The 23,218-nt window shown below is 60.1% G+C and overlaps 1 protein-coding gene across 1 annotated transcript; it reads right to left on the bottom strand.

The window, feature by feature from the left end:
* Positions 1–1,115: 1,115 nt before the first annotated feature.
* GNAI2 (G protein subunit alpha i2) lies at positions 1,116–19,751 on the bottom strand. Its single transcript, XM_081160746.1, has 9 exons — positions 19,463–19,751; positions 7,069–7,111; positions 6,715–6,856; positions 6,376–6,536; positions 4,031–4,159; positions 3,496–3,625; positions 3,263–3,416; positions 2,735–2,947; positions 1,116–2,070 (listed from the first exon to the last, which is right to left on the bottom strand). Exons 1-8 carry the CDS (start codon positions 19,578–19,580, stop codon positions 2,757–2,759), a joined length of 1,068 nt encoding a protein of 355 aa, XP_081016872.1. The 5' UTR covers positions 19,581–19,751; the 3' UTR covers positions 1,116–2,070; positions 2,735–2,756.
* Between the last annotated feature and the right edge of the window lie 3,467 nt (positions 19,752–23,218).

Below are 23,218 nucleotides of genomic sequence, written 5' to 3'. Positions count from 1 at the left end.
AGCCTCTCATCTCCCGCCAGGGCTGGGGCCCCTGGCCTCCGAGGGACCCGCAGGTGCGCGGAGGCGGGGCCGGGCCCGCGCCCCGCCCCGCCCCCTCCGACCTCCCCGCCCCCACGGCGCCGACCCGGGCCCCGGCCGCTTTGTCCCGCGGCGGGCGCGGAGCCCCCGCGGCCCCACAAAGGTCTCTTTGTGCCCCGCGGCCTCCGCGGGACCCAGTGACGTCAGCCTCGGTGTCCAGCCCCGGGGCCAGCACGGGCTGCGGCGCCCCCTGGTGGCCCGGGCGGAGGAGCTCGCCTCCGAGCCCCGCCCCGTCCCCGTCCCCGTCGGGGCCCGGCTCCGCCCAGCGCCGCGCGGAGGCTCTGCCGCCGGCTGCGGGGTCGCGAGCGGGCCTGGCCCACCCCACGGACCCCTGGCCCTGTCAGCCCCTGTTTCCTTCTCCTGCAACGTGCGTGCGCTTCCCACAGCCTCCTGAAAGCCTCCGCAGCCTTTGAGCCCTAGACCCAGTGTAGCTGAAGCCCTGCAGCCGCCCAGGGCACCTCACGCTGAAGTGCAGCTGCCTGCCTGGCCCTTACCCCCACATCGGGTTTGGAGGGGCACCTCTGGGGCAGAGGCCCCTATGTCCTCAACTTTGTTTGGTCAGGCCAGGGGGTCTCAGTTCTGGGCAGGGCTCTGGGCAGCATGTGAGATTGGGAGACAGGAAGGTGTACAGGGGGCTGCAGACAACCTGGCCCTGTGACCACAGCAACTGTCTCTGGGTCTCGGGCCTGGGAGCTCAGTCAATTTCCTTCCACACTAGACCCACTGGGCACCTCTCCTGGGCCCAGTGTGGATGAGTCCTTACAAATGTGCCCCTGCTGCTCTGCAAGGCTGGAAGGCTGCCCCACCCCCAGGGCTGTGGAGGTGCTGGGAGGAGAGGGGACACACAGGCCTGAGCAGGTAAGATGCATCCACACTGGAAACCCATAAAGTGCTGAGTACTGGGCCTGAGTCTGACCTGGAGAGCGAGCACCCAGGGCCCTGTCACAGTGAGGGTTTGGATCCACACTACCGTCAACTCGGCGCATCTCAGACAGAGTCTCTGCTTCCTGGAAAAAACAAAGCTCAGCAGTTCTTGGTATTTTTCTTTCTACATTTTATTATTTCAAACCAGGTGAACAATTCCATAAAACGTGAAAAAAGCAAGGAAGTGTTCAACGCTGAAGGACCCAACCTGGGGGGAGGGCAGGAGGGGCAGGACCCCTCAGCAGGCAGCAACGGTTCCTAGGTTAGCGCTAAGGGGCTACATGTAGGTTAATGGAGCTGGGGCCCAGGGCCACTGGGGCAGGCCCTCCCATTGGCAGTTGTCCAGAACAGCTCCTGGAGCCCGACTGTGTGGGGGCAGGGCAGGGTGGCTGCCCGCACAGGGACAGCCAGCAGAGGGATGGGTGTAAACACGCAGACACACTCAAGGCACGGAATCACTGGAATGGGGCTGGGTGGGAGCTGGTCAGGATCGGATGGTTTTAAATAGTTTTTTCTCTAAAAAGTTTTCTAGGTTTGCAATTTTTTTTTTCCTTTCCTTTCCTTTTTTTAAAAAGCTACGAGAATGAGCGGATGGACTGTGGTCTGAGGAATGGTGGCGTCTCACACTTCTTGTGCTTTTCCTTTGGGGCCTCCGAGCGGCTGAGGGGTGGGGTGGGCAGGAGGCTCCCTGTAAACATCTGGACTTGGGCTAGGTCAGGGGCTGGTGCTGGGCGAAGCCGGGGGTCCCAGGCTGAAGAAATACGTGCCCCTCAGACACGGATCTGGATGTTCCCCTCCCGGGTCACAGGACAAGACAAGGGTTAAATCCAGGACAGATACCCAGGAAGGGAATACCTCCGCTGTTCCCAGCACCTGGGACAAAGGTGGGCTTCAAACAGGGAGGCCTGTGGCAACCCCTCCCCCAAGTCTCCGGAGCTGAGGGAGGCGACAGGGGGAGCCAAGAACAGAGAAAGAGGGGAAAAGCGGCTGGGGAGGGGCAGGTGGGGAGTGTGTGGTCCTCTTGCCCCATCTTCCTCAGGAACTGGGGGCAGCAGATTCGCGGCGGCCCTGGAGGTGGGGGACAGTCAGTGCATGGGTTGGGAGGTAGCCACTGTGTGAGTCTCCTCCTGCCTCCTTAGACAATGAAACTCCCCCACATCCCCTACCCCGCTTGTTACCAGGGACACAGTGACCACCCAGAAGCCAGGGCCTGTTGCTGGGTTACAGGGGGGAGGTGGGTCTGAGCACTGGCAGAGTCTTTCCCACCTCCCCAGGCCCAGTGGAGCCAGCCTCTTGAGGCCCAGGACCCTCGGAGAGGTCCCAGGCAAAGATGGCAGGGTTGAGCAGAGCTGGTCACACTGGGTAGCAGGTGGCAGGGCCCGACCGTCATGCAGCCTCCTTCAGGCTAGGCCAGTGGCCTGCTTGGTGAGGAAGTGAGTTTTCCCCAAGGAAGGCAGAATAGTCTTTTAGTTCTGTCCCAGTGCACAGCCAGGCACGTCTGCTGCCTGAACCACTGGGCAGAACAGAGCCCAGCCCTGCCTGTGCCACCTCCTCAGTGCCCTGCACTATGTGGCTCTTGGGATTCACCAGCCTGTGCGCCCCCTTGTCGTCCACTCTCCTACTGAGCACTCGGGTTCCCTACCCTCACCTGGACCCTCTCCGTCCCTTCTCTGGGCTCAGTGGCCCTACTCTGTCCCTCCTCAGCTCCCTGCCTGGCCCCGCTCTGGCTCACCATCCTCACAGGTCGCTGCCCCTCAGAAGAGGCCGCAGTCCTTCAGGTTGTTCTTGATGATGACATCAGTGACGGCGTCAAACACGAACTGCACGTTCTTGGTGTCAGTGGCACACGTGAAGTGTGTGTAGATCTCCTTGGTGTCCTTGCGCTTGTTCAGGTCCTCAAACTTACTCTGGATGTAGCTGGCGGCCTCATCGTACTTGTTGGCCCCTGCGGGAGACAGAATGGTGAGGGCCTGTGCTCTGCGGGCGGCAGGCAGGCAGTCCTGCGTGGACCGACAAGCACGCAGTGTGCAGCATGTGCACAGGGGGACTGTGTGAGTGCCCTCGCACACCTGAGTGTGTGGAGGAGGCCACGTGTACCTGTAGGGGGAAGAAGGGCCCCGAGTGTGCAGGCCCAAGTACCTGAGCCCCAGAGGCACCAGCTGGACCAAGGGCCCCACAATTACCCTTCCGTCCAGCAGGGGGCGCTCGTGGCTCAACTGGTCCCCACCAGCGCTTCCCAGAGGCCCAGGGCCCCCCACACCTGTGTACTCCGGGAAGCAGATGGTCAGGGGGCTGTGTGTGATCTTCTCCTCAAACAGGTCCTTCTTGTTGAGGAAGAGGATGATGGATGTGTCCGTGAACCACTTGTTGTTACAGATGCTGTCAAACAGCTTCATGCTCTCGTGCATTCGGTTCTGGGGGTGGGACAGTGCGGTCAGCACCAGCCCCTGGCCCAGCCCACCCCGCCCCACCCCTCAGTGGCCATGGCCTCACCATCTCCTCATCCTCTGCTAGCACCAGGTCATAGGCGCTCAAGGCAACGCAGAAGATGATGGCAGTGACACCCTCAAAGCAGTGGATCCACTTCTTACGCTCAGACCGCTGGCCGCCCACGTCGAACATCCTGTGGACACAGGGTCACCTTAGCTGCAGAGAACGAAGGAGGTTCTGGGAGAGGATCCCCGTTCCACTCCATAGGTTGGCTGACTGAGGACCGAGCCTGCTCAGAGTGGGGCAGCTGCCTTCGTGGATTCTCCACATTGTCCACTTGCCCCCTCACTGGGCCAGGGAGTGTCTGCCTGGCAGGCTCAGTGCTGGGCAGCTGGGCAGGCTGCGGCCACACCGCCAGGGTCAGCAGAGGATGCGAGCCGCTGGCAACTGCACAGCCTCGAGAAACCTCAGAGTGGGGCTGGGGAATCCAGGACCAGCTCCTGGTTCCCAGCACAGCCATGAGCAGGCCCTGGAGGCAGGGGCCCTCCCTCTGTCACCTCAGGCTGGCAGGCCCTGCCTTTCCACTCTGCCCACTCACTTGAAGTGTAGGTCCTTGAAGGTGAAGTGCGTCTCCACGATGCCCGTGGTCTTCACACGGGTCCGTAGCACGTCCTGCTGGGTGGGGATGTAGTCACTCTGTGCGATGCGCTCCAGGTCATTCAGGTAGCTGGAGTCGGGGTGGGGGTGGGGGTCAGTGGGGGCCAGCATGGGCCTCCTGACAGAGACCCCTGCGCATTCATCTCTCAGGTGAGGAAACCTGGACTAGAATCCCTCGGCTCCCACCTGTGGTACGGGCCTGGGAGGAGGTGTAGCTGTGTGGCCAACCAGCCCAGCTCAGCCCAGCCCAGCTCCAGCCCCCAGGTTTGGGCCAGGCCTGCCTGACAACCCAGGGTGGCAAGGCTGCAGGTGAGGGGGGTGGGAGGGGGCAGAGCAGTTCTTCAGTGAGGGATTCAAGATGCTAACAGCAACATTATGGCATCAGCCGCAGAGCAACCTGGCATGTCCCTTGATGCGGGGCTGGACAGGTTGGGGCCTGCCAGGTCCACTGGGCTCTTTTCCCAGCACCCAAGAAAATTTAGGCTCCTCAGGGGTGGCCATCAACACCTGCCTGGCGGGGTCCCAGGGGCTTCACATTACCAGCTCCTTTAATTAGTATCAACTCGCCCTGGCCAGGCCCTGGGGCCAGCTCTGCTGCCTGCCTCAATATCCTTGCTGCGCCCTGGGTCCTGGGTCTAGGCCTCCGAGCCGCTGCCCAGTGCCTGTCAATGCCCATGTGTTGCTCCTGGGGCAGGGCTGCTGGGGCCTGCCCTTGGCTCCTACCAGCAGCTTGGCCAGAGGGAAATGACCTCAGAGACACAGAGACAGAACAGAAAAACAGGAAGAGCCATGGGGGACTGTGACGCATGTGCCGTAACCTCTATACAAGCCCCGCCCCCTACTGAGCGCCTCCAGTCTGGAGGCCCCACAGTGGGTTCCACATCAGTCTCTCCCTTCTCTTCAACAGGTGGGCTCACCTGAGGGACTCACTGCCCCACGGCAGCCTTGGAGGATGTCTGTGAAGGATGGAATGTCCCTGTCCCCTATAGTGTCCCAATCCACTCCCCACCCTCGCTGATCTTGAAGAGCAGGGCCAAGGAGGAGTGGGGAGTGGCCTGGAAGGTGGCTCTACGTCCACCCTCCTGGAGTATCCTGGGCACTGAGGTGGCAATGGTTGACAAGGCCCACCCTCCCTTCCTCTAGGCACTACAAGTTCTATGGTGCTGAGTCTCCGTGACCTCCAGGAGAGGCAGCTGAGGTCTGGAGGCCCCTGTGTTTGGCTGTGACTGCACAGCTCACAATGGTGTTCAGACTTCTGCAGGGGCGGGGGCTGTCCACATAACTGGAACAGGGCTTAGGAATCATGGCCAGGTGAGACCGCCTCCCACCCACCCTCCTGAGGTCCTGCCCCTCTCCGGATGGGCTCGGGATTGGATGGGCAGTGGGAGTGGGAGAGCTGTTCCAGACAGAGGGGCTGGCTTAAGCAGAGGTAGGAGAGAAAAGGGGAGTGTACAGAGTTGGCAGTCTATCTGGGTGGCACCATCCAGAGCCTGTGATTTCCCCCACAGCCCTGCAGCCATCAGCACTGGCCGCCAGCCTGTCTGTCCTATTCCCCATGGGGAACTCAGCACCCTGCACCAGGCATGGCCTATGGCAGGTACTTCAGAGAAGGAGGTCAGGGCCTCACCCTGGGGGCTGGGCTTCTGGGACTCCTGGGATGCCCTATGATTCCTCAGCTGAGTCCTGGGCTCAGCCAGGGGCCAGCAAGGGTTGGAGCTGAAGTCCTCGGCTCCGCCCTGCCTGCACACATCTGTCATCTCCCAGACCATCCCCTCCCCCCGTGTCTCCCTCCCCAGCCAGCATGAACTTCCTCTGTGACCTCCAGCACAGCCAGGAGTCGGCACACGCTGTGCCCTGCCTGAAAGTCCTTCCCGTTCCTCCCCTAAGCTGGGTTCAGGGCTCCACAGAGGAAGCAGTCCCTTGTTGGACCTACCCCAACTGCCACCACAACACTGATACCCTAATTTGTCGATGCTTGGGGACTTGTCCCTGGGTCCCTGAAGCCTCCCACAGGACCTTGCACAGAGCAGATGGTAGCAAATATTTCTTTAGAATGATTTTGTCTAAGGACAGATTAGACACAATCGGCCTGGAGGGAATGGACTCTACGAGCCACCCTGCCTCGCCCTCCTTTTGGCCTTTAGGTTCCATGTCTCCCCTCCAAACCCAGACCCACCAAGGCCTTGATGACAGTCCTCAGCTTCACTATGTTTCTGAGGATGCTTCAGGCCCTCAGTCTGGCCTGTAGTGCAGACTGTGGCCCTGCCCCGCCTCCAGAGTACTCACTAGGCAGCGGAGTCGTTCAGCTGGTACTCCCGGGAGCGGCTGAAGCAGGCCTGCACGCCGTGGTCAGCCCAGAGCCTCCGGATGATGCCGGACAGGTCCTCGGGGAGCACGCCCTGCTCCTCAGCCGTGCACGAGAGCGCAAACAGCTGCCTGGCGTCGTCCTGGGTACAGCAGGGGATGGTCAGTCGGTAGCAGGAGCTCACCCCTACCCCACCTGACAAGGGCAGGGAGGCCACGGGAATGGGCCCTGGCCTGGGCTATTCTCAGGTTCCCTAGGATGTTAACTTGCCCCGAGGCCTTTTGGGAGGGAGGCAAGGGTAGGGGGGAGAGTCCACATACCGCACGGGAGGGGTCAGCAAAATCAATCTGCAGATTGCCCATGGCTTTGACAATGGCCATGATAGACTGGATGGTGTTGCTGTAGACGACTGCCCGGTACTGCCGGCATTCCTCCTCTGAGTAGCCGTCCTCATGGATGATCCTGGCAGCCAAGGGGCAGGAATTAATGTCCACAGACCACAGGGACCTCACTTGGCCACCTGGGGTCGCTGGGGCCTGCAGGGATCTACTTCCGAGAGGACAAAACTGCCCCCAACCCACTGGGACCTGAGGATGGATAACTGCCTCTGAGAAGGTCCTGGGCCTGGCGGGCCTGGGGGAAGTGGGGAGAGGTTTGGAGGCCACAGCACTTACTTCATCTGCTTGACAATGGTGCTCTTCCCCGACTCCCCAGCACCTGGAACAGAGAGCACAGGCAGTCAGCAGGCCAGGGGGCGACACAGGGAGGCAACTAGTGGCCCAGCTACCTTTAGTCCTGGAAGCTGACTCGCCCACCCCACGACCTGCACAGTGACATGGAGGCAGTCGGTCCTGGTGGGCAGCAGAGCAGGCGGGGCTGCAGCTGGCAGGGCACCCACACTTGTGCCCCATGGTGGACTCTCCAGACTTCACCTCTCACAGCTCTGTAACCCACTGTGGCTCCCCACTGCCCTACTCGAGTTCAGGGGCTCTGACTGGAGACCGGAAACCAGCCCTGCAGGAGTCACCCTGTCATTTTCACACATGCAAGCTCGCCGCTCTACGGCTGGTGCTTGCCAGCACAGAGCCCGGGCAGAGCTGGCAGGAAGGAGCCCTGCACACTCCAGCAGGGCAGCAGCCCTCTTCCCACATGCAGCCATAGCTGCCAAGGCCCTGGGATGGGCACAGCAGCATACTCTTGTCTCCAGACATGGCCCAAGGCCAAGCCCTCTGTCCGCTGTGCCCAGGTCTGCCCCGAGCAAACGGAGACCAGGACCTGGGAGACAGTGTAAAACACACACACACTGTACTGACTCAAAATGCTTCCCTGGCCTGGCAGACTCACCCTGTATATCCCCTAGGCCAGAGCGGAGGGATTTGCTGGCACTCTCTCCTATGATTGTCACAGCGGCCCCAAAGGTACGGCTTCTGCTCCCATTTTACAGATGAGGGCAATGTGGCTCAGAAAAGTAAAGTCTAGTCCCAAGACCACGCAGCCAGAATTCAGAAAGGCCGGGAAACATGTAAGACCACGATGCCTGGCCTGCCCAGCCCTCCTCAAATATGGCTCAGACCCTGTGGGATGATGCCCCGGAAGGGTGTCAAAAAAGAGAAAATTCCCAGGTTTCCTCCCAGACACAGGGCCGTATCTGGTGGGATGCAGCCCAGAAACCCACCTTCCCCAGAGACGTGTGAAGACCGGGGGACGGTGGGGGGGACACAGGGCCTTGCTTCTCTCCACTGCTCCCCGTCCTGAGCTCCAGGGAGAAGGCACCTTGGCTGGGCCCGGCCTGCCCTCCCAGCTTTGGCTCACTGTTCCCGCTGCTCCGGCACCATCACAGCCAGTGACAACTCCACGTGCCAGGCACTGCCTTCTGTCACCTCCAGGCCTTTGCCATGTAGTTCTCTTTGCCGGGCACACCTGGCCCATGCCCCACTGACATGTGTTCCAACCCTCCCGATCACTGTGGCAGGTCTGTCCCACTGAGCAGCTCAGCGGGGTGGGCAGGCAGGTCATACGTGGGGACTCTGGCCCTCATATCCCTCAGGGTTGGTAAAGACTCCTCAGAGGATGGAGTGGCTAACACACAAACTAACACGAGCGAAGAGATTAACACAGCAGTAACAATAAGTGAGCACAATAACAGTAACAGAGCCGGAGGGAGGGAGCACATCCTGGAACAGGGAGGGCCCAGGAGCCGCAGAGGCTCAGCCAGGATCAGGAGCCTCGTGGGGCAGGGGAGGCCAAGGATGTCTTGGGGCAGATCAGTCATGCCATCCCCACCAGGCAAACCGACACTCAGAGTGACCTGAGGTCAGGGTGAAGGTGGTCCCTTCTTGTGTAACTTTGGGACCCCTGTCCAACTGAGTCACCAGTTTGGTAAGTGGTATGGGCAAGGCAGTGACCCTGCCCAGCGACAGGGACGACAGCACAGACTCGCTTTGCATCTGATTTTCCTAGCAGGAGCCGACCCAGCAGACACCGAGGCAGGCAGCACGGAGGCAAGCCGGGCTGGAGCCAGGATGTCTGCTCCCTGCCCCAGCCAGCTGAGGCACCCTTCTCCGTCCCCTTCGAGCCTCAGTCTCCCTTGCTCTCACATTCTAAGAGTTAGGAGGATATTCTCTGGCCTGAGCAGTGATCACTGCAGAAAGACTCCCATTTGACAGGCTGACAAACCAAGGTCACGGAGCCCCCATCCCTGGACTCAGGGTGTCCCTCTGTCTTTCCAGCAGCTGTGACTCAGACGGGAAGTAGAGAGTAGTAGAACAAAGGCATAGTGCTGGCGGCCATGCAGGAAGCAAGGGGGACACTGGGGTAGAATCAGGGCAGCTAGGGCAGACTGGGGGCCAGGGGCAGAGGTAGGTGGCACCACAGCATGACACCAAGTGGAATGGGTTGGACAAGGACCCTGGTTCTCAGGCAGCCCAACAGTCTCACTGTCACTCTCCCAGTGGCCCCCTTTCTATCATGGTCTGTGGTGCTGGTACTTGGATCAGAGTTTGCATGCAGTCCCACCCCCAGCTCTCTACCTTCCCCTCAGAAGAAGGGGCTTCACTAGCAGGCTGCAAAGGTGCAGGGTAGGGGACCACAACAGGAGGTGGCAGGAGTCTCTTGCCCATAGAGGGCCCCACCAGGCACTCCAGCTCCAGCTGAGTGCGACCAGAGGGGCCCGTAGAGGCTCTCTGGGGTGGCCAAAAGTGTTCCCACTGGGCCACACCTCTTCTCACCAAGGAAGAAGCCTCTGCAGCCCTTGCCCCAGGGTGCAGCTGCTGGGCCCCCGAGCAGGCAGGCAGTAATTGCCTTGATGTGTTGGGTGACAGCGGCTGCTGCTCCTGCTTGCTCCGTGTTAGAACATCTGCTTCCACTCTGGGAGTGTTGGGCCCCAACGGAGGAACAGATGGGGGAAGGGAGACAGTACCAGGCCACCTGCCTGAACAAAGCCAGCAGGGCCTCTGCAGCAGACCTACAGCCACACCACCAGTCCAGTTGCTTGATCCCAAGTCCCAGTATTCAGGTCGCTGCTGTCTGAGCATCTTGGACCCTCTACCTCCTGGGCAAGGCTTTGCCCTGCTGAGAGGCCCTGACATGCCAGTGTCCTCTCTGGCCTCAGTTTCCCCTCCACAGAGACTGCCAAGCCTCGACTGGCCAGCCAGCCCATCTTTCACTTTCAGATCTTCACCCGGAGAAGGGGGGTCCTGACCTGCCATAGCCCTTGTGCCCATGATGGTCCTCCCTGAGATCCCCAAGAACTGCAGCCCCTTCCTGCCCGCTCCTGGCACCTCATCAGTAAAACAAGACACCACCATTACCCCCTCCGGGGAGAGGGCTGAGGATTGGACACAAAGCTATTCTCATATTGCCCAGCACATGGAGAGCGTTCAGATAAAAGTTATTAGCACGGTGTTTCTACCCTTTGGAAGATTACAGATTTCCCCAAAGCTCTTGAAATGAACACTGCAGCCCAGGGCCTCGCTGTACAGGTCACAACAACCACAACCTGCAGTGTGGCCTGCTGGGCCACTGCATTTGAAGGGGAGTTTCTGAGACAAAGCACAGGGGAGGGTGCTGACCATCGGCTAAGGGCTGACTCAGCAGCGGTGGTTCCCTGCCGGGACTTGTGGAACCTGGGCGGGCAGTCAGCGCCACGCACTCCTCTGCTGGCTCTTTGCTCTGAGTTCACCACTTCCCTTCCACCCAGCCCAGCCTCCTTCCTGCCCTGGAGACTCATGGTGGACACTGTCCACTGATGCCCCGCACTCAGAGGCTGGGCGGGGTGGGGAAAGGCCTCCAGCAGAGGCTCCTGTGCTGGTGGGCTCCCTGGAGCATGTAAGGCTCGGTAGAGTCACCAGCTGACGTGGCAGGCCCAGGGCAGATTCTCATAAGCAGCAGTGGCCGTGACCACAGGGTAGACTTGGGCAAGCAGCCCAGCTCAAACCCACAGCACCAGGCCTGCCCCCCACTGCCACAACCCTCCACCAGCCCCCCCCAGTGGGGCACGGGGGGAAGGTGAGGGTGAACCCTGGGAAGCCCACCCCAAAGACAGCCCAGGCACCACCTCCCACTCCCACTGCAGGAAGGTGCCACGTCTCCAACCCAAGCCTGTGGTTCGGCCCCCCCATCCCAGCTCCTGCCCCTCCCCTGCAGCCTCAGGGTCCCCGGCCGGGCCACCACCAGGGGGAGCCAGGCAGCCAGAGACCCAGTGGAGGCCGTGGGGGCAGGGCAGTGCTGGGGAGCATCTGTTTCTGAAAAGCCGCCTCAGCTAGGGGCAGTTGGGGGAGGGGCCTGGACCCTCACCCATCACCCACTCCCGAGCCTGGGAAGCCCTCCGCCTGCACAGACACAGCAGACCAGGAACAATGGGAATGGAAGGGAGGGGGAGAGGGCCCGCCAGACAAAGGCCCTCCAAGCCCGGCCCCTGGCGTCTCTTCCTTCCTCCAGGTGCTACTCAGTGGCTCAGGAGGTCTGGCACTGTGGGTGTCTTGGATGGGCCCTGTGACACCCCACCCGTATGTGTGGCCTTGCCTTCCCCTTGGTGCCCCAACAAACTCGGAACCTCCCTCCCTCCCTCCCTCCCATCCCTGCCACTTGGGCAGCCTCCAGTGGCTCCCAGAGGTTCTCCATGTCCATCAGGGAAGCACGGAACAACCAGGGCCTGGCCCGCCTCTGCCAAGTCAGAGCTCTCCTTGCAAGAAACAGGCGTCGAGGCAGCCCGATATGACAGAGAGAGGGGTCTCCAGGGCAGGATGGGTCTCCTTCGGTGGGGCCCTGCCCATTGTGCAGAGGGAAACTGAGGCACTGGGTAAGGAAGGCCAGCCTGGAGGAGAGGAGGCCGGGAGACCTGTTGCTTACTGTTGCGCCTTAGGCTACAGGTCTTACCTTCCACGGGAGCCCAGAGATGCTAAACAGGGCCCGGGTCACATGGATCCAGGCCATTAGACACACCCCTCTTCCTCGTGCCTCTTCATTTAAGGAATCCCTTCACTGTTTCCAAAGAATCTACGGTGGCCCCCTGGGTGAAATGTCCAGTGCCTGGGCCTCAGTGTCCCCATCTATAAAATATCCTCCTCAAGGGAGTGTGCCAAGTGCCAGGCCTACCCTGAGGCCTCCCTGGGATCCTCCCTCACACTCACCCCAAACTATCCTAGGGTCTAGCCCAAGCCAGCAGCTCATCTATGTGCCCACAAGCCGTGGGACCAAGCTGAGAATGATGGATCACAGGTCCCAGCACTGGGCACAAAGAGGAAAGAGGACAGCTTTAAGTCACAGACAGGAAGGGGGTTGTGGGTCCTGAGTGGTCCCGAGGATGCGTGCTCTCTGCTTTGTGTGGCTTCATAGCCCAGAGAGGCCCGGAAGCATCTGCTCCAGGTTTCCCACGTCTCTCTCAGGCTCCTCAGACCCCTGGGGCCTGGCCTGACAGCACAGAGCAGGGCCTGGGAACCTCCAGGAAGAGGGGAAGGCCACAAAACCCTTCAGAGGCGAGGAGCACAAGGGCCAGCCTCAGCACCTATCATGCTGTTAACAGCTTGCCCGCACCACGGACACATTCGGTCGCCACACAGTCCCACACAAGCCACCACAGCCTGTGCTCACAGTGGGAGCCCCCTGCAGGAACACTCTTCCTTCCCATCAGGACAACCCATCTTCAGACCAAGCTCAGGGACCCCCATCCTGGGCTACAACAGCCTCCAGCCTGGGCTCAGTCCCCAGCCTGGCGGTGGTGGGAGGAGGAAGCACAATGTTAGGGAGACAGCGAGGCGCTGCGTTGCCTGACGATGACCTGAGTCTTACTATGAGGGGACATGGGCCGACAGGAAAGGTAGAAAGTAAAGTGGGGCAGCTGCCTCAGGAGGAGGCCATCCATGGGCACAGGGCAGGCTTCTGGCTCTGAGCAGGAAAAGGATGCACATACAGTCCTGGGTCCTGCCCTCCAGGACAGACCCCCTTTCAATCTCCTAAAAGAGGAACGGAGGCCTCCAGAGACAGGCCCCAGGCACACACAGCACCCACGTGCACCCACAGCACCTGCCTGCTGTCCTGACTCATCAGTTCTCGCCAGCTGGGCACAGACTCCTGAGAGGCCACGGTAACGGGGGCGGGTGCTCAGAATCACTACCTGGGTCACATCTTCGCGTCTCTACTTATTGCGTAAGTCACATAATGTCCCCGAGCCTCAGTTTCCCCATCAGTGAAATGAGTGTAACATCAGTCCCAGGCTCACAGGTGTAAGTCAGACACGACAACCCTGGAGAGTCCAGCCGCACACAGCAGTCAAGGCTGTCCTCACCAGAGGCCTAGTGAAGGCACCCCAGGGCCAGCGGCCAGCAGCAGGGGGGAATCCTTAGTCTGGACCAAGAGCCCCTCTGTCCACCCCCGGGCAGGGGAAACCCAGAGTGAGCTAATCCCGGGGCTGCTGCTCCATTTCCGGGCATTCATCTGGGCCTGCAGCCAGCCTTCCGGCTCTGGAGGGCAATGGCCGCTTGGGAACGCAGGAGCAGCCCTCTGCTTTCCTGCTAGCTCCCCGACCAGCGTCCCTCTCCCAGCCACCACTTCCTGTGGTCAAAGGAGGGGCCTGGAATCCTCCTCAGAAGCGCCACCTTCTCTGGGATCGTAGGCCCAGTGGTTGCTGGGGCAGGACAAGGGACGGAGCTGCCAGAACTGACTCCAACCCAGTGACTAAGCCAGTGCCAACCAGTAGGGTGGCCCAAGGGGATGCGGATGAGCCTGAGCAGGCGGGGGATCACCTTCTAGATGCCCAGGTTGACGGGATGGCCCCCCCACTCCCAGCACTAGCCGAGTGGCCCTCTGGCCCCTTCCTCTTCGGGGCTCCTCCCCCTCCAGCTGCTTCCTCCTTTTCCTCTGCGGACAACACTTCCCTGAGGGCCCGGCCCTGCCATGCAGACTCCACTGCCCTCCTGCCCAGGACACAGCAGGTGCTGCCATCGCCACCCCTTCTGCGTATTTTGAAGCTGTAGCAGCCTTGGCACCCCAGAATGCTCCAAGCCACAAGGACACCTCCTCAACAAGCCTTACACGATCCACCTTTGAGCTCTGGCTCACTGGGTTGGCACTCACTGCCAAGCCTTGGACGTACACAGAAGTGCCCAGCAAATGTTTGGCTATTCCAGGGAGATTATTCCTCCCAAACCACCAAATGGCCACAGCCCCAAGCAGCAGTGATGGGGTGAGGGTGGGTTAGGGTTTAGTAAGAACAACAGCTCCAGGCTAGAGGAGCTGGGCACAGGAGGCCAGACCCTGTACTTATGGCTGAGGGAGGGGCTACTTAGAGCATCAGGCACCAGGGCCACCACCAAAGGGCCTAGTCCCCAGGGCACCTTGCAGGGCACCCCTAGGTGGGGACATGAGCTATGGCCCAGCCAGAACCCGCTGACCCCTTTTCCCTCACTGGATTCCCAGGTTGGGACTCCTGCCCTGAGCTGTTGGGAAGATGGGACAAAGATTGGCCTGGGCCCTGCCCCCATCTGTCTGGCCCTGTCTCCCCACAGCACCAAGGGGTGTCAGGAGGCAGCACTCAGCCTTCAGGTCAGACCGCCTCATCCTCTGGTGGGGGGGTGTGGCGAGACAAAGTCTTGGTCCCTCAGTGGCTAAGAGCTTGTGTGAACCAAGTTTCCTCCATCCTGTTCCTGTCACAATGGGTGCCTTTTAGAGACAAAAACCAAGAGACAGAGCCAGGAACTGATATTAAGGGCAGGGTATACAGGACCAGTGTGTGTGCCTGTGGCTCAAGCCACCCCAAGGGCCAGCCCCTGAAGTGCTGGAGGCCTAGGGGCCTCACTGGGATCCCACCTGACAGGCTGCCCAGGCCCCAAGGGGTCCCTGATCATGCCAGCCCCCTCCTGGCAGCCTAGGCTCCAACTCAAGCATAACGGGTGTCTCGACCTTTCCTGGGCCTGGCAGGGAGGCCTGTTCTCCCCAGCTGCCTTGACTTCCAGCCCCAGCCACAAGGGCCTCATTCTCTCTGTCCTTACCACTGCTCAGCACAGCCCTCTGCCTGGGGCTCTCCACCCCCCACCTTCCTGGGACATCCTCAGCTGAGCTCCCTGTTTCACCCAGTCTCCCAGCTCAAGGGCATCCCTTGAAGGACCCTGTCTCACGCCTACCCAGATTGCCTGCACCAACACTGGGGTCATAAGCAGGGGCTGAGCCCTGCGGGACTGAGCAGGACGCAGGCAGAGGGTGTCAGAAATGGCTCAGACCCTACTCACTACTAGTGTGGGAGCTCCGGCACTGCCCGCTCTGGAAGACAAAGCCTTGCCCGGCCTGGGGGAGGGGTGGGAAGAAGAGACTTGGAGGCCCAAGCTGCCCCGCCCCCATTCACATGCTAATGAGCTCCAGGCGGGATGCTGAAGGCTGTGGGGGAAAAAGGGGGACTGGAGGCAGGCCCGGGTCCCCAGACCCCCAGGAAGATGGCTAAGCCCCCAGGGGTTAGGCTTAAGGTCCCTAGGACAGTCTGTAACTCTAGGTGGCACCACCTGTCTACATGCCTCGGTCTCCCTACTTGCTGTGAGCAGCTGCCTGAGATCAAGAAAGGGGTCCCCCCCCAAACTCCTGCAACCAAGCAGCCTCTAGGCTGAGGAGAGCCCTCCCTACCAATCTCTCAGCTCCACAGGAGTCAGCAGAGGGTCCCTCACAGTTTTTCACACCTCCAGGCCTTGGTGTACTGCCCCACACCACCTGTGGCTGCAGGCAGGCACCCTGTCCTCAGGTTATGGATGGAAAATGTCTCAGGGTTTCACCTGTCATTGGGTTTCTCATCCAGTGCACTAGGTGGGGTTGGTATTTGAACCCAGACCTGGTGACCCCAAGAGCTGGTCCAGGGAGGGTGAGCCCTCCTACTCTAGGCCAGGAAACACCCACCCAATGGCTTGGGAACCTAGGCCAGGTCTTCCTCCCTCAGTACCCTTGCTGAGTTGGTCCCTTTGTCCCTTTGTCGCTTATTTTTCAAGACTACCCAGAGGGCCCCTTCTCAGGAAGCACCCCCACTTTCATCCATTACCCATCCAGCCAGGACCCCAGGCTGGCCCTTACCATTATCTCTAGCTAGACCAAGCCCCAGGCAGCAGCCCCAGCATTACTTATTCCTATTCATGGATGTGCTGAATAGCTTTGTTCTTTTCACGCACACTTAACAGGCACCTACAGTGGGCCAGGCCCTTTGTTAGAGACAGAGACAGGACAGAGGCCACCAACCCCTTTCCTTCTTTCAGTAAACCTAAAGGAGCCCTCGTAGGTACAGTCTACGCTGGCCAGGCTGGGACTCCTGCAGCGCTGCTCTGGTCTGAGCCCCAAGAGTTAGACAGGCCTGGGACAGTCCCCAAACAGCTTGAGCTGAAAGGAAGACGCAGAGCCACTCTGCCATAGGAACAGCTGGAGTCCCCACCATGTGCTGTGCCCAGAGACAAGCTACAAACTGGTCTGCTAGAGTTCCGCGTGGAGTGGGGTAAGGGCTGTCTCTGAGGTGCCAGCATAGCCTGTGGTGAGACTAGGAGGAAAAAGCCTAAGAAACTTCTGTCCCAGTGTCTCCCCCACTCCTGGTCATTGGCCCTACTAAGCCCTTGCCACCTGCTCAAAATACATCAGGCTGTGGCTCATCTTATTCCTCCACGTACCCATCCCCAAGACCAAGTTCAGACCAGTAGCACTTCCCCCATTCAACAAACAGGCAAAAAGCATCCAAAGGTGCCAGGCTCCATGCTTAGCACAAGAGGCTCAGCCTTGCCCCTGCAGTGTAAGCGGTGGGCGGGCAGCTGGGACCCAGACAAACACCATGCTCCAGTGGGGGAAGCGGTAGTTCCAGGAGCCAGGGGAGGTGCGTCCCCAGCCTTGGTGAAGGGGGTTGTCAAGGAAGGATCCTGGAGGGTGGTGAGTTAGGTGGAACCAGGGAAAGCAAAGTACAGGGGCAAGAGAGAACAGCTGCATTTATACCCTGAGGCTTTCACAGGGCCAGCAATGGGCACTGTTTCTCTCTGTAGGCTGCACACACAAGCCCATCCGAAATCAGAAACACCTCCAAACACAGACTCTGGCTTCCTTTCCCCTAATGCCCAGCCCACAGCCCCAAATTCCACCTGGGATAATGAGTGGAGATGTCCCAGAAGTAGGGCTGGTATCAACAACTCTGGTCCCCCTACCAAGCTGCCAGAAAACAACCTCTCACCAGTGTGTACCACATCTGCCTCTGCCGGGGTGACACTGCTATGCCCGTCTGCTGGCAGCTCTACCCGGGACAGGAAGGAGCCAGTATGCGGGTGGGGCAGCAGGCGTGGTTCTGGCTGGGAAGGAAGGCTGGCAATGACCCAGCTTGAGTCCCGTTGCCTGGACAGAGTTCTTCCCGCTATGTGGGACAGGCGCCCAGCACTCGGAAGCTGCCTCAGCTGGGCTCCCTGTACCTGGGTGGGAAATGGATGGCCGGCCAGGACACTTCCCCAGGCAGCCAGGGCAGATTGGGTCCTCAGTTTCAGGCAGAGCTTGGTCTCCAGCTCCTTGTGCACCCTCTGCAGGTCTAAGCGCCTGTCCCACACTCCCACAGGAACCGCCACAGGCCCTTATCCTCCCCACCCTGGGCCTGGGCACAACTCTGGCCCAAACCTGGGGAGCCCATTTCACAAAGAAAGCAAAGCCAGAGGAGTAGGATGCTGAGATGGACTCCCCAACCTAGAAAATGCTGAGCCAGGCGCAGCACCCCTGGTTATGCCAGCCCAGTGTGGGAGGGGTTGCTAGGCCCAAAACCTAAGCTGAGCTCCTAGGAGAAGGTCTGCCAGCATGGGGTCAGGACACAGAACAGGACAGGAACCCTGTGTCCCCAGCACCATGGCCCAGTCCCACATCTCAGCCACCACAACAGTGATTGGCCTGGGAAGGGGCTGCCTAGAGGCCGCCGGCTGGACACTGGGAGGCAGCAGCACCAGAGGTGCCCTCCCCAGGCCCAGCAGGCAGCAGGGACTGGCATTCCACCACGCGACACCCACTCGCTGCCGCACTCGCAGCAGAGACAGGAAGAGGCAAGCGCCCAACGCAAAACAGCCCAGGAGGCTGGGCCGCCGCCCCTTCCCGCCCCTTCTCTTCCTCGCAGCGGAGGAGCGGATGCCATTTTGAAACCTCCGGGGCTGTGCCCCTGAGGCCAGGCCCCCAGGGACACTCAACAGATGGGAGGATGAGGGAAGACACGCCGTCCCTGGACCATACGTCCAGCATGAAAAGCCCCACTTTCACAGCCTGGGGACCCCACAGCCGCTCTGGGGCTGAGGGGCCACACCCCCCATACACTGTCCAGCCTCCAACGCTGCTGCAGGGGCCTCCCTCCCCCAACCCTGAAACCTCCCCCAAATCAGGCTGCCACTGGGCACCACACCTGCTCCCAGTGGGAGGCTGGATTGGGACAACTATAGGACCCACAGTCTGCAAAAGTCCACCTCAGGTGCCCACCCACATCTGTCACCCCAACTCCTCAACCAGCTGGTCCACTACTCCCTCCTCAAAGGGCCTCAAGATCCAACTCCCAGCCTTTCGGCCCAGAAGGGGTGCGGGAAGCCCGTCAGCGGATCTCCTCGGCCCTCCCGCCAGGGCAGCAATATGTCGGCTGTCTCACCACTTCCACTTCCCCCCACCCCTCAAGCAGCCACCATCTTCCCTGGCCTTGAAGGCGCCACAACCCGAACTCCTCCACACTCCCTCCTATTCCCCACACCTCCCCTCACCAGCCCAGACGGGGCTTAGAAACCGTGAAACGGACAGCCAACGGTATCTCTCTGGGAAGCCCAGGCCTGGCCCCCTTCCCCAGCCGGACCAGTGGAGTCTCAGTCCAGCCCCTTGAGGGTCTGGGCCCTCTCCTCCCAGCCTGGCCCACCAGTGCAGGAGGGGTGGGGGACTCTGGGAAAGGCGAGAGTGTGGGAGAGGGCTTAAGGGAGGGGGAGCAGCGGGCCTGAGAAGTGATGCATGCAGAGAGGGACCTGCTGGGCCAGATGCAAGGGGCAGGGGTCTCTAAAGGTTTGGAAGTTCCAGCTGGAGAGAGGGCTCCTGAGCAGCTGTGGTTTCCCAGTTGAGAGGTCCTTTGGGGTGGGATGCACAGGTGGATATAGAGTCCAGAGTAGAGATGGGGTCCAGAGCAGCAGGAAGGAGGAGTGGGTGGGGGCCTGGTAGGGGCCCCAAGGATACTCATGCCCAATGGGAATAGGGGAGCAGGTGGGGAGAGGAGGTGGTACCTAAGGGTAGGTGATGATTGGGGTTCTGAGGGTCTGTGAGGTTGGTCAGCCACGGGCAGATGGCCAAGCAGGGTTCTGAGCAGCTTATGTTGGGTACTAGTGGGTGGGCTTGGGAGTTTGGGATGAGCCCAGGGTTTGACTTAGAGTCTGGGTTATGGATCAGAGGTCTAGGCCAACCCATAGCTTTGAACCACTATCTGGGTGTCCTGGCCAGGCCGGGTCTGGGGGTTCAAGTCCAGGTGTGGGACCAGGCCGAGTCTGGGAGTTCCAAGCCCGAGTCTGGAAGTCAAAGTCCTTGTTGGGGGTTTGGAGCGGGAATCGGGGGTCCCTGCGCAGGGCGCGGCCTCACCCAACAGCAGCAACTTCACCTCCCGCGCCGCCTTCTCGCCGTCCTCCCGCAGGTTCTTGTCGATCATCTTGGAGCGCTCGGCCGCCGCCTTGTCCTCGGCGCTCACGGTGCAGCCCATCCCGCCGTCCGCCGGCCCGGCCGCCCCCGGCCCCCACACGGCCCCGGCCCGGCTCGGCCCGCGCGACCCGCTCCGCTCGCTCCCGCCGCCGGCCCTCTCGGCGTAGCTCTCGGGTCCACAGTCCCGAGCGTCTGCGGGCGGCGCCTTCCAGGGCTCCGCGCACAGACTGCGGGCGGGCCGGGGGTGGGGCCAGAGCCGGCCGCGACTGGGACTGGGCCGGGGCGGGCCCGGGGGCGGGGCCACGGCAGATCCTGGCCCCGCGATTGGCCCGGGGGCGGAGCGAAGCCGTCAGGCCCCGCCCAGGCTCGCCACGGGGAGGGAGAGTCACAGGGTGGAGCGGCGCCCGGAGGGACGGGACTCGGGGCGGCCGCAGGCGAGGCCGGGCCCGGATTGGGCGCGGAGCGCCGGGCTCGCGGCCGGACGGCGGGGGCGGGAGGATCTCGTAGCCGGAGGGTGGGGATCCGGCGCACCTCGCGGGCGGAGCAGGAACAGGCCCTGGGAGCTTCTGGAGTTGCGTGAGCTGGGTGGGGTAGGCGTATCCTCGTTACTCGTTAATTAATTCAACAAATTCCTTCCGGGATCCACAGAGCCCGGAGCCTCTCAACTGGGGCTTTCTCCGTCCTGGGGAAGGTTTGGCCCCTTCTCTGTCTGGGTTACTGTTAAAAAAAAAAAAAAAAGTCGTCTTGGCCGGGCAGTTCAGTTGGTTAGAGCATCCTCTCCTGATACGCCAAGGTTGGGGATCCTATACTGGTTGGGGTACAAACAGGAATCAACCAATGAATGCATAAATAAATGCAACTACAAATCGATGTTTCTCTCTCTCAAATCGATTTTTAAAAAGTCTGTTGCCACCTCGACACCTTTGCGGGGTGCCTTCTCTAGTCATCCAAGATTTACCCACCCTTCTCTGATCTTCTAGGCGGCATCCTCCTGCATGTAGCCATCCTGGACTTCAGCCTGGGACCCTGCAACCCGGACCCAAAGGAGAAGGAGAGAGGGAGGGAGAAAGAGATGGCACCTGACTTCTAGAAACATAGTGGCCATGATCTTGTGGCCTTTCCACTAGAGAGTGGCTGCAACCCTATGCATTTCTAGTGTGACAGCTGGGGAGACGCCTGCCCAAGAACAATGAAGGTCCACAAAGCCAGGAGGAGAGCTGGCCACCAATGCTTGGCCACCCACAGCCCCCTGTGCAGTACAGGCTCCCTCCTTCCCACCCTGGCACATATCTTGTTTCAGCTCCCGGTCCTCAAGCTGTCTGCTTTCCTTGGAGTGTCTTGTGTACCCCTATCTGAATGGCTCCCTTGTTGAGGAGCCATTGGCCTGTGAGTCCTCCAGGGGTTCCCCTTAGGCTCCGTCTTTCTTGGAGCCAAAGCTCAGGCAGGCACTGCCACGAGCATGGAGCAAACGTCGTGAAGACACATATGCCCACCCAGGGACACACACACTCAGAGATACGCTCTATATGTGCCTCTAATCCACAGAACACTATAAAACGGGGCACACATAGCTAGTCCCCGTGGAGACTACAAACCCAGCTCCAAGGCTGGCCTTTCTCCCCACCAGCCCCGCCCCATGCTTGAGAGCTGATCCTCCCTCCTCCAGCCTCCCCAGCCTGCTCCTAGCAACAGCCAACAGCTCTTGCAGTTGCCGGGCAACAGGGAGAACCTGTCAGCTCCTTGGAGGCCAGGCTCACCAGAGGTCGGGGGACACAGACCCCAATCAATGGAGGCGGGGCAGGATGGGGTCCCTGGGAGGCATGGCCTCCTCCAGCTCCAGGCCAGATCGTTTGGTCTTTGCACCCTTCCCACCAGTTAGCCTCTCCTTTCCAGTTAAGTGTTTTTCTTAGAGTCCAGCAACCCCTGCTTCTACCACTCCAGGCTGCTCCCTCTCAGTCTCCATAGGGGTCTCCAGGGCTGTAGATAGGCCTCTGTTTGCTACTCCAGTCACATACCTCCTCCTCCGGGGCTCAGAACCCCACAGGGTCATCTCCAGCCTAGCTTCTCTCCTGGTCACTAGCCCCATGTCCCATACAGCTTTGAAACCTCCCCAAGACACTTCAGACACCCCCACTGGCTCTGTTCTTGGGATCTCGACTTTGTGGACTCTCATCACCCAGAGCCGTGACCACCCCCACCCACTGCATCCTGTTAATTTCCTCCCCTCAACTCCCCTTCAAATGTGTCCTTGTTCCCTGCCCCTAGGCCTCCAGGCTCCTCCCTGGATCTTCTGTTTCCCCTACAACCTGTCCTCTACATGGCAGCAAAGGGGATCCTGCTGAAAGAAATCACATCACTTTTTGCTCACAAACCTTCTGTGGCTCCCCAGTGCCCTGAGGATAAAGCCCCCACACATACTGTTTTGGACTGTGCTGGAGACAGAGATAGTAGAGTGGATGTTGACCACAAGGACTCTGGGGAGTAGTCTGCAAACTTGCTGGCTGCATATTACTTTGGACAAGTACCAGAAACTCCCTGTGCCTCAGTTTTCTTGTCAGTAAAATGGGCCTAATACTATTAGCTACCCACTGTACTGGCTGAGGTTAGGACAAAGGGGGAAATGGTGAAATACTCATGCCCTGGACTGATCAATGTTTCACATCAATGTTTCTCTCTCTCCCTCTCTTTCTCTCTCTAAAAAAATGAGTAAAACATATCCTCGGGGTGAGGGTAAAAAAATATATTAAAAAAAAGAAATACTCAGAATATGCGTAGCACATGGAAAGGCCTCAATAGGGGTGAGTTGTTACAATAGTAATTTCTGCAAGGCTCCATAGGTCTGTCCCCACCCAAGGCTCTCCACTCTCCACCGGCATCCCACCGGCACTCCAGCACTCTGACTTGCCCTGCCCCCCCTCCCCTTCCCCGCTCACCCCTCCTCCTCAGCTTTCCTTCCCTGGTTGTGAGCTGGGCCTGACTCCCGGTGTCCTAGGGCTTCCTCCTCCCCAGCCAGTGGCCTGGTGGTCTCTCTCACCCACGGCTCTGATTCCAGATCCCGTGCAGCACAATCCTTGAGGATGGTTAAATATTTGTCAAATTAAATGAATGAATCACACAAACTCTACCTCACCTTTCCAGGGGTCCCTTCCTCTGGAGCTGGGAGAGGGGTAAATAATACTCCTGCAGACACAGTGAAAATGCTTGCCATAGTTGTGTGTGCAAAGGAGGGAGAAACTAAGGGCAGGGAGCCTTCTTGATGGAGGTGACGTGGGAGTGCTGAAGGAGAGGAGCACTGAGGAAGAACATTCCAGGGAGAGGAGACGGGGAGGTGGGGCTAGGAGGGTGGCTTTGGGAAGGGTAGACAAGAAAATCAAGGGCCACAGCTGGAGGAACCCCCTTGCTTTGCAGCTGAGGCAACTGAGGCCAGAAGGGGCGAGAACCCATCCATGGTCATCTAATGAGGGATGTCACTGACACCTGCTTCCGTCACACTCGGGGACCCAGGAATCCTTTTGGGGGCAGGGGTGGCTTCCTAGCCAGAGGAGTATGAGTTGACGCCATGCGTACCAGCCCAGCACCACCTGGACTAGACCACAAAGGACAATAAAATGACATCCAGCAGAACTGAAGGTGGCACCTCAGCTGGAATGGGGAAGTGGCAGGTGCTGGCTCACCGGAAAGCCAGAATAGTCTTGGGGC

This window comes from Miniopterus schreibersii, assembly GCF_964146895.1.
Source record: "Miniopterus schreibersii genome assembly, chromosome: 15".
Lineage (NCBI taxonomy): Eukaryota > Metazoa > Chordata > Mammalia > Chiroptera > Miniopteridae > Miniopterus > Miniopterus schreibersii.
The sequence above is the reverse complement of the archived record's forward strand: the minus strand, read 5'-3'. Positions and strand labels throughout refer to the sequence as shown.

What these genes read in the sequence shown, in the direction of transcription:
- GNAI2 (XM_081160746.1), bottom strand. Translation starts at nt 19,580, where the DNA reads ATGGGCTGCACCGTGAGCGCCGAGGACAAGGCGGCGGCCGAGCGCTCC. An exon ending in CTGAACGACTCCGCTGCCTA is followed by an intron (nt 4,160 to 6,375) that starts GTGAGTACTCTG and finishes CCCCGACTCCAG; the next exon opens with CTACCTGAATGACCTGGAGC. An exon ending in TTCAAGGACCTACACTTCAA is followed by an intron (nt 3,626 to 4,030) that starts GTGAGTGGGCAG and finishes CTGTGTCCACAG; the next exon opens with GATGTTCGACGTGGGCGGCC.